The 11,516-nt window shown below is 31.8% G+C and overlaps 1 protein-coding gene across 1 annotated transcript; it reads right to left on the bottom strand.

Moving 5' to 3' along the window:
• Positions 1–618: 618 nt before the first annotated feature.
• LOC123902237 (CAX-interacting protein 4) lies at positions 619–4,234 on the bottom strand. Its single transcript, XM_045951909.1, has 2 exons — positions 4,198–4,234; positions 619–1,830 (listed from the first exon to the last, which is right to left on the bottom strand). Exon 2 carries the CDS (start codon positions 1,800–1,802, stop codon positions 825–827), a length of 978 nt encoding a protein of 325 aa, XP_045807865.1. The 5' UTR covers positions 1,803–1,830; positions 4,198–4,234; the 3' UTR covers positions 619–824.
• Positions 4,235–11,516: the final 7,282 nt, after the last annotated feature.

The raw sequence follows: 11,516 nt of genomic DNA on the forward strand, positions 1-11,516 counted from the left end.
TAATAATAATAATAATAAAAAATTGCTCGATGATTTTTGAGTTTTCATAGATTTTGCTTGTTCTAATTTTTATTTTATGGATTTAAATTATAGCTGTCAAATCCACAAATCATAACTCAACTGATAAAAATGTCGATATTGCTAGTTCGAACCTCGATCACTTTACTTTATGTGTATAAATTTTCAATGATTTTGTCATTTTGTTTATTGACAAAAAAAAAATTATAGCAGTCAAAATAGACTATTCAATCTTAATAGGTCAATTTTAACGGGCTATGGATTTTATTGTGCAGGATTAAAAAGTCTAGTTTAAAAATTGGTTATAATATGAATTACGAATTACTAGGCTCTAGATGGGCTAAATTTTAATTATTTAAAAATATTAGAAAATCATAGAAAAAAAATAAAAAATATAAAAACAACAGGAACCTGTGATTGTGATTTTGACGCCTTAACTTTTACAAGCTTGCAATTTTAACCCCATAATTTTCAAAATAACACTTTTGTTCTCCTAACTTTTAAAAACTTAGGATTTTGGTTTTTTTTTTTTGAAATTTAGGATTTTGGATTCTTAATACATGCCCTTAATTTAAAGGCAAAAAAGTTAAACACAAAATATAAGCTCATAACAAAAGCAAAACAACCATCCATATATCCCAGTCATAAGTGTAGAAAAATCAATAATATCAAGCCATACTGATAACCAGATTCTGAAGTTCAGCAAACCAGGTACAATGTTTGAACAAGCATATAGGTGTATTATTATTATACATAAAAGCTTACAATCATCAAAGGACATATGATTTGATTACGCCATTGCTCCTCTAATCATCATCTCCATGGTGACGTCTCCTCCTCTTTTCTGATTTTTTTATATCCCTACCCTTCCTTGAACCATTATATCCATCACTTGAATCACTGTCAGTTGACGATGATGTCCTCTTGCTTTTCCGCTTGTGCCGGGAAGTGGAATCCTCAGATGTTTCAGAATCAGAATCAGAGAGACGACTTCTCCTTCTCGTCTTCTCCTTCCTACTCTTCCTTTTCTTGTGCCTATATTCATCACTATCATCTGGAGACTCGTCCCTCCTGCTTCTCCTGTGCTCCCTCTTTTTCTTCCTCCTCCTCCTTTCTCCGGAATCATCTGAATCGCTAGCCTCCCTCTTAGTCTTAGCACTCCTCTTCTTTGCCCTACCTCTCTTTTTCCTCTTTCGGTCAGAATCTCTGTCTGACTCATCATCATCTGAGTCCTCCTTCTTTCTATAAGAACTTCCCTTACCACTAACCTTTTTCCCAGACCTCCGAGCAATAGCTCTCTCAATCTCTGAATCAATCTCAGAATCTGAACTCTCACTATCCTCGTCCTCCTCTTCTGAGCTCTCAACTTTGCTTCTCTTATCCCCCTTCTCAGATTTTCCCTTCAACTTATCCATTCCAACCAACCCCGGAGGCTGCATTGCTTCAAGATCCTTCTCCTCCTTTTCATCTTTGAGTTTCACATAGTTTTTGCATTGAAACTTGAGGTGCCCAACACGGCCACACTTCTTGCAAGCTCCACGGGATACATCCACATCAGCATTGGTAATCTTAGCAAGCTGTAGAAGCCCTTGGAAGCTGGCATATGCATTCTCTGCATCAGGTTCTGCATTTGGCTGACTTTGAGAAGTCTCCTTGTCTTCCTTACTTGGTGCATAAGGGTCATACCCAATGGCACTCTGCCATATGCCATGGGTTTGAAGGGCTGCACTACTGTGAACCCTATTGTTCGCGGGCATGCGAACCCTACCTGCTGTAGCCGGCATCTTAAGATTTTAATATAATTCCTGAACCTGGGAAGGAAAAAAGAGGAATCAATCAGGAACAAAAACAAAACCTCATAAAAAACATCATGCTAAGTGACTAATCAGTGGCCGCAAATGCACAAGCCCTGGAGTCTCTCACATCAACTAAAACATGCACTTATACAATCTTAAACCAAAATTCACACTACTATATTCTAGCATTTAAATTGTGCGACAACCAAGCATTGAACACAAACACACACAAAAACACTCACAATAGCACTTGCTGGTTCAAAAATAAATATGCAAGTCCAACATATGATTTTACATTAATCACATCAAACTTTTAGAACTTCCAATATCTACTATGTGTTCAATCTTCCATACACAAAATATAGATACAATTACACTACAAGGACAGGATTCATCTTTGCAAATCTTCTTCAAACTGGAAACTTCCGAAGACAGGTAATTATTCCTAGACGACATATAGCCAATTTTCCAAATGTAGGTAATTATGCCTAGACGACAACATATCACCACTCCCAAATCTTCTTCATTGAATATTGATGCATCTGGCCTATATCATAGATCAGCTACAATAATCATTCAATGAAGCTAAAAAACAAACTTTTTCTTATAATAATGACTAGAGGGAGTAGCCTGTTATTGTGTTCAGATCGGGAAAAAAATTCTTCAAAAGCAACTAAAAAAAGGTAATTATGCCTAGACGACAACATATCAGCACACCATAATCTTCAAACCAAAGATTCTGCCGCTAAAAAAAAAGGAATTATAGGTAGGAAACATCTGTCCAAGCATAATAAAGAACCATATCTCAAGTATCAATGGAAGTAGCAAAACCAACTAAACTTCTTCAAACAATATATTCACCAAAACAAATTCATGTTTTACAAAAAAGATTAATAACACTCTGCATTACGTAACTCCAGAATCCAAATGATGGGCCAAAAAGGGAAAAGTAAACACTGATATTGAAAGTCAAAGCAAACTAAATTCACTCCTATGTATGAACTATAGTCACGACTTATGATCATGCACATCAACAAGTATTACAACTACAAATCATAGTAAACTGAGCAGCGTAACTTAATCCATTAGTTTTCAGTAATTAGCACACTTTTAAGTATCAACCAATTCAAAAGTGTCAATTAACTAAGGTTTCAGTAGTTATCACAATCACAGTTGGAACTTGTGATTAGAGCTTATGTGTATGCAGTATGGTGTTTACAAGTTCAAATCTTCAGTTTCCAGAACTTTTGGTTTCTAAAAAGATTTGATGTTGTTTTCTATCATTAGACGTTAACTATTATGCTATTAAGTAACTGATGTCAGCCTTAGTACAAAGAAGCCTGTCACTTGGAAGGTTTATTCTAGAAAAAAAGAAAGTGGGGCCAGGGAGAAAATAGACAATGGAGGGAAATAAATAGATGGTGGTGCATGAGGGGGTTTATCAAACTGTTTGTATTCTGTATTATGGTTTCCACTTTCCATTGGGCAGAGACTTTTCATTCTTTGAAGGAGGTTTGCTCTGGCGGGTTATAGAAGGAAAACTTTTGGAATCATTTACTTTTAATCAATAATAATACACTCATTCTACACTATTCTGTTTTGGGGTTTCTATCATCATTCTACATGGCAGCGATTATACAAGTTTATCATCTTCATTTACAAGCACTTCAAACTGGCTAGTTTTGTGACATAATTTGTAAAAACAGGGGACTCTAGAATCTAGATGAATCCAATAGATTCATTCAACCTTCAACAGATATACAAGTAATATAAAAGTGAGAATATCATAATCAAACCAAAAGTAGAAATATTAAGCTAAATCGAACAGAATATAAAACAACGGAAAGTTCAGTGAAGAGACAAAAATCATGGTACCATTTATTTTGAAATTAAAGAACACAATAAACAACAAAATAACCATATAGTCGAATGCTATAGCAATATATTGTTAACACTATTATTGTTATTATCAGTTTTCTCAACAACAACAACAACATAGATTTATGGAGTAACCAAACCCCACACCCATAACAATGCAATAATTCCTAAACAAAACAAAACAAACAAGCATGAATTTGCAGTGAGACATAATTACAGTGTTTCTATATCCTATAATTTCACATGATCAAAACATAGCGTTCTAGAGAATAGATGAAACTGAGAGACACGGAAATTAACAATTGTGCTAAAATCGTGGTTGCATATATGAACAAAATTCAAAATTGAAATCTAAATTTTGATATCTGGATCCATAATGAAACCCTAATATGTGTCTTACGACTCGAATGATTGTAAAGGGGAAGAATAAAACCCTAATTGTGCATCGAAGAATGAAAAGATGCAACATATATAGAAAACAGATCGCATGGACGGAGATACATACCGATGAGAAAGATGCAAGATGCAAGATGCAAGATGCAAGCCAAGGTCGTTTCTTTTGATTGCCCTCTCCCTCGCTATCCAAAATCCAGAACCAATCAATTAACTTTTCATTTTATAGACAAAAAATACGGCATGACCTTTTTATATTTTAAAAGCAAAAAAATAAAATAGTACTGTAAATAACAATTAACTATATGCTGATTGCTCTGTTTCTCATGTAGCCCCTTAGTTAAGGAGTTACTTTGCAACTTAGAGGTATTTGATTCGAAACTTGGCATTAGCAAAAATTATTGTCACAATTTTATTATTCATACAAGCTACTTTGATCATATTTTTTTACTAATGTATAAAGATAAACATTAGCATATGAGATTTTGTTAGATTTGTCTCGATGAGTACTATCAAAATATCAATTTTTCATAATTTTTAATAATACACAACTAAAAATATTCATGATCAAAATTATGCATCGGCAAGTGTGCAGTAGTAAAATAAAATGTGACAATTATTTTGAGACGTAGGTAGTATTTTGTATCCCAAAAAAATATCTTAGTTTTGGCAGCCGCCACACAAAAACCCCAAATCCTCCTATTTGCTTTTTTTTTGTCTTTGTTATTTTAATCTCGTCTCACTATGGAGTTGTTTGTTGAGTCCCGTCCTGGTACGATGTTTTCACGTCGTAGTATAGAGTTTGTTTTGTTCAGATTTGCAGATTTGTCTCGATCCAAATTCAGTGAAGATTCAATAACTTTAACGTCGTCAACATTGCAGATCCGGGGGCATGACTATTCCAGACACTTGAATCTTATCATTTCAATTGTAGGCTTTGTCATATACATTAAGTCGTTTTATGCTATTAACTCGGATGTTGTGAGCTTATTCGCAGATTCATCCTATTTAATTTTTAGCGAATTTGAATATGTAATGGTTTCGATCGATATACTTTCTATTGATTTGAATGAATGAAATTGTTGTTTGTTAATAAATAAAAAAAAAAAAAAAACTATGAGCTCACATAAGAAAATAAAAAATTATATTTCTCTCATCCAAACAATTGACCACATTATATTTATTAATGTGTACTCCTAACTTTAATTATTACGGAGAATATATCTAATTGTGTATTAATGTAAAAATTAAAAAGAAATGATTTTTTGAAAATATTTACCCAACAAAACCTAACAACATTTAAACAAATTCTATTCAATAGACTAAACAATTTCTTATTCCATCCAGAAACTGCACTCTCATTTCTAATTCCGTCACCAATTTTCCGTGCCATCAAATTCATAATCTTATAATTATAATCACTCCCTTCAAGGGCATCTCCGGGTTTTCGGAGGTTATTCGCAAAATATAAAAGTGGCTCCTTAATATAAAAAATTAATTTTTTCTTAAAAAAAAAATTGTCGGTTTAAATTGCGTATAATATAAAAAAATCATTTTTATTCTTGTAAACATATAGATTATCAATATTAAACCAATTGCATTAAATCAAATGGGATAAGAAATACAAAATAATTATCTTTGTATATAACGTCAAAGTTTAAATTTTATGCAAAAATTAAAATGGACTAAAACTATATTTACGAGTATAGATAACTAATCTATTGATACTCATGATATTATATGAACATTAACAATATATAACTATTAGTTTAGGGCCTAAAAATTAATCTATTAATATACATTTGATATTTTATAGGTATAAATAATATATAAGTAATATTATAAGACCTCAAAATTTTGAGCTGAGACCCTCGAAATTTTGAGGTCCGATGTCGTCGCACACCTCGCACATGTGTGCGAGCCGCCACTGACTCCCTTTTTGCCTTAACAAATGAGGTTCAATGTTCTTAACTGCACGATTTGAAGTTGAAAATTAAGAATGAGTTTGAAGAGATGCAATCACAGTTTCAGAATTTTTTCATTGATATAGGTATGAATAAGCCATTAACTTTGCAAGCTTCATATTTTTACATCATTCACAAAATAAGAGATAGATTGTAATGGTTTTGTGTTACTACCTTAAGACATGAGGTGACTTGTTACTTCTGCTATATTTTGTGTTGTTTATGCTGTATTTCTGCTGGTGTCAAGCATATTATTATTACTTTGGAGGCCAAAATTGAAAGGCTTGAAGGACAAAAACTAGTCAATTCTTTTAGGTTTAGCAAATGTCAAGCATATTATTATTAGATGAAAACACTGAAAATGTCAGGCTTTTCCGCAATCGATGTGAGACTTCTTAATAATATTTAAAAGTTATTTTTTATAATTGTATTTTCGAATGAATCGAGATCACCTGAATCAAACCGAATCAAACTATGGGTCCGTTTGGGTTAGCTTATTTTTGAGCTTATGCAATATAAATTAAGTTTTATGCTATTTTATAAGTTCACACTAGTGAAAATTGTATTTTTATAAGCTATTTTATCATAAACTACCTTGATAAATTTATAATAATACATAAAATTTGCATAAGTTGTTTGCTTAAGCTCAAAAATAAGTTAATCCAAACGGACCCTATATATGATATCATCGATAGGATTTAATTTGATTTTTGGTTTCACATATAAAAATGCTTAAAATAAAACTAAAATGACCAAGATTTAGTCAATTCGGACAAATTTTTAGTTGAAAATTGAATCAAACCGAAATTTTAACCCTAAATATACATTTAACAAATGCTAACAAAATAATCCGCCACAACTTATGAATATATCATCCCATCTCTATTTACAAAAGCACATTCTTTTGGATGCATGGAGAAGGTGGATTATGACCAGTATGATGGCTATGCAAGCCTACCCATGCGTGTGAGCTTGTTTAATATAAGAAAATGACCGTGCATGTTACATAATTCACATTTTTAGTCAAAAAGTTTTGCTTAAATGGAGAAAAGGGTTATGTATTTGAATGGGTCAAATATTAGCAAGAATGTTCTGGTTGAGTTGGGCTTACAAATACCAAATCAATTTAGAGCTAAGTGACTAGGGATGGAAAATAAAATGGGAGTTCAAATAATTAATTACGTATTTTCTTAAGGTTATCATTATTGTCCACATAAAACAAGACAATAGCTATACACAGCTACAACATTTAAGATTAGATCAACAATATATAAATTAGTTTAGCTTGCACTATGAATATTTAATTATGTCCTAAAGTCTTTGATGTAGATTGTGTAAGTGTTTGTCTCAAAATTTTCAATTTGTTGATGATGAATTGTTTTGTGAATACATGCACTCCCACATTTAAGAAATGGATATCAATCATAGTTTGTTTGTTTTAGTTTATTTTATTAAAAAAAATTAATTTTTTTTATTTGTTTGCTTAATCTTTTTAAAGTAATAGAAATTTATATAGTATAAAATTTAGTTAAATAACTATATATATATATATATATATATATATATATATATATATATATATATATATTAGTAGTTTCTTAGAGGTTTATGTGCATGTAGGCCGCCATAATATCGGTGGCCTTACCTTAATTAACCACTACTTCCTTCATACCTTATACTTGGGAGATTTTGTACCATAGGGTACCGGTATGAATATCGATATGTAAATGTGGGAATATGCTAGGCCGAACTAGGTTTTGCTGAGTCTAAGCCTGACCTATCAAAATAATCTACGAATGTTGTGACTCTAGGAGAAAAAACAAGCCAGAAGGCGGAGGAAGTAACCCTCCACTACCTAACACAATACGGTCCAGCACAGGGGATATAAGGTACCTTATCAAGAAAGCAAACTGATACCAATCTAAAATAAAACTAAGTTCTATCTAAAGAGAAACATACACAAAGAATATGCAAACATGCATGGAGTGTCTTTACCTATAAGTATTTACTCGAGTACCTAAAAATATGTCTAAAAAATCTAATTAACCACCATTTTTTTAGTTTAAAAATCTATCGAAAGCATTAAAATTTAAAACAGAATAATTTTAAAATAAAAGAATCAATTCCACAAATCAATAAAAGTACAATAACCAATACTATAATTAGGGAAATGCTACCCTGAACGCTTTTTTTTTTTTTTTTTACGCTTTTTAACCATCTTAATTAATAAGTTTTTTAATTTTTTTTTCATAGTAATACCTAGAGTTAACGCATTAAAAATTAAAATATTTTATTTTTTGAATAAATAATTTCTTTAAATAAAATGTACCCTATTAAACCTAAAACAAAATAGAAGATTGAGTTCACATGTCCCATATCCATGAAATTTCTTTAAAGATTGAGCTCCGATTATTTTCCATGAAATCTTCAATGTGGATACAATCATATAACTAAGATCATGCATAATTTCTAATCTCATTGATGTAATCAACTAAAGTACATATAATTATATTAACTTCATGTACTTAGTGAGATTCCAACTCAACATATATAAATATCAAGCTAAAATTTAGTGGATTGTGTCGTGGATTTAACTCAATCCAGTTAGAATTGAGTTGATTACAGGAAAATTCAGACACAAACTCTCCCAAATCCAATAAAAAAAACATAAATTTAGATTTAAACGCAGTAAAGTTCAAAGACATAAAAAAAATGGTTTTCTAGAAACTCTAGGCATGCCACAACATAACCCTACCCATATAAAATAATTTAAGCCGAAAGACAATTAGATGAATTTAAATAACATTAGTGTGACCCCACAACAATCCTAAATACTTGATCATAATCTAGATTGAAAAGACAATCAAAAAGTACAAAAACATGGAAAAAGATTTCATGTTATAATCCGGTTTATAGCTCTGAACTGTCTGATCTAGACAATTGAAATTGGTTTATTATGTAAGTAATCTGAATTATCCGATCTTAAATGAACAATTTAGAATTATTATCGCGTGAAATAATGTGACAAGTGGACTGCAGTGTGCAAGCAATCCTAGTCCAAAACATTATACATATATTCAAATTTTTATAAGAAAAGGAATCACATGCGATCCTTTCACATCTTCTTTAAAAAACAAAATCTTTTTGGTGCATATAGATGCATGGGAAATTTTTTTAAGGCACAAATATAAATATGAGTGGCTAAGCACACTCACAAAATAAATAAAAATTAAAGAGAAGATAAATATAAAGATATTCTTACTTGGCACAACCCTAAATGATTTTCATTAGACACACACAAAATTAAATAAAAAATAATAAAAAGATGATTAAATTATGTCAAGTGATGTGACTAAAATATTTTATATTTAATTTTTTTCAATTGTGTATGTGTGCCCAAATATTTCTCATTTGTGTTTGTGCCATGTAAGAATTAGTCATAAATAAAATGACGTTGATTGATGTGATTATATTATTTTTGTTTTAAATTTTTGGATTAGTGTATATGCCCAAATAAAATATTATTTGGATTTGTGCCTCTATAATTACCTACATATAAGTACGTTTTATAAATTGTTTTTGATAGCATATGATATTTTGATTGTATATGTATGCTAGGTTTTTTGTTTAATATGTATGATGATCACTCAATTTTTTTCTTCTTTTTTATGATGACGATCACCCAATACTAAGCACGAGCTACTAGCTAGCTATATTAATAGAGATGGTTACATGTGTGACTATTTATATTTTTGGGTACATGTGTGTGTTATTACTTATTAATATTTAAGTAAAAGCTAGTAAAAACATTATTAGATTTGTGCCCAAAATATATGTTATTAGGTTTATCGATCAAGTGGCGTCTAAGAGTTCCTATTGCTATCTGTTTCTTCAACTAAGTTATATGTATAATTTTTTAACATTTTTTTAATGGCTTTAGTACAAATATTTTGGAGTATAAGCATACACCAAAATTTTAAGCTAACAAAGGTAAGAGGCAAAGCGAAAAAGAGAACAAGAAAATCAAATTCAATCATCAATTATAGGGGAAAAAACGCATAGGTATCTTAGCGGACTATCTAAGAGTATATCGAGACCAGAACGGATATTAGGACCAAAGAATCTGCCAACCAACGACGATGGCACTCAAGACTGACACCTTCATTTTGCTCTATCGGCTCCATGGCCACCACTAAATAGGTTCCACACTTTTCACTCATAAAGAGTAGATTTTAATATTCTTACCACGAAACCATTTCAAGAGTAGAGTTTAATTCTATCCACCAGTTGTTCAGCAGAAGTGAACTGTCCACAAAAGATAAAATCATTGCTAGATAACAATATGGACCACACAACAACATGTCAAACTAATGTTAAACCATAAAGAACTCTCCTACAGCCCTTAATCCCAAAAAAAAAACATCGTAACAACCAAGCAAATTGTTGGACACCACAACCACCCAACCTAATTTGCTTGGTATTTATCACCTCTTCAAATGATGTTATCGCACACCCGACACATGAGTGTGGGCCGGGCATGCTTTACTTTGATTTTTGTAAAAAAAATATATATACACCTTGATTTTTTATTAATCACAAAAGTATATACATTGATTTAATAATTGTTGAAAATTGCATTGAAAACAATGTTCAAAAGGTATGGTTGTTGCTGCCGTTTGTGCATGGGGCGCCTAGTCTGGAGCATGAGGCGCATGTGGAGCCTTTGCTGCTGCCTGTAGCGCATGGTGCGCCGGTTCCTACGCATGGGGCGCAACTGGCAGCTATATATTGTTGTCTTGTTTTTTCTGCAGCCGCAAGAGAGAGAAGATGTGAGGTTTTTAGGGTTCTTCTTCCAACATCAAGGCTAGAGTGTTAGAGGGTTTCTCTTGGGTAATCTCTTGGGTTGGGGAAGTGATTGTAACATCCTGGAAACACTTATTGATTGAATCTCTTGGTCACGGGAAGAGATTCGGGAAAAAGATAGAATTAGGAAAACTCTAATTCTTGGAACTCTTGTGGTGAATCTCGTTGTAATCAAGTTTCCTATCGATCAGTAGCGGTGCCGGGACCCTGGGCCAGGGGGTGCAGATTTTCAATTGTAGAATTTTTTTGATATAAACATGAATACTTTGGTTGGTAAAAAAATGAATATTTTGGAAAATAATAAAAAAAAATAATGAGGAAAATATCAATGATTATTCAATGAAATATATATAAGATGGTAGAATGATTGTCTTGTAAGTAAAGTGATTGTCTTGTAACTTTGTTAGTAAATTTCAGTGGGTAGTTGTGTGATTTTTTTTTTCTTTAACCACCAGTTTAATCTGGTTCGAGGGTCGGTTCTGACATCAAGTGGTTTCAACTTTTTTTTATCGTAGTTGTGGGAGATCGAATTGTGGTTCTCCCTACCAAGTAGATTTAAATCGAAGAGAACTCCTATAAAAATTAAATAACAATTAAGGTGACT

The sequence above is a fragment of the Trifolium pratense genome, linkage group LG1 (assembly GCF_020283565.1).
Source record: "Trifolium pratense cultivar HEN17-A07 linkage group LG1, ARS_RC_1.1, whole genome shotgun sequence".
Taxonomy (NCBI): domain Eukaryota; kingdom Viridiplantae; phylum Streptophyta; class Magnoliopsida; order Fabales; family Fabaceae; genus Trifolium; species Trifolium pratense.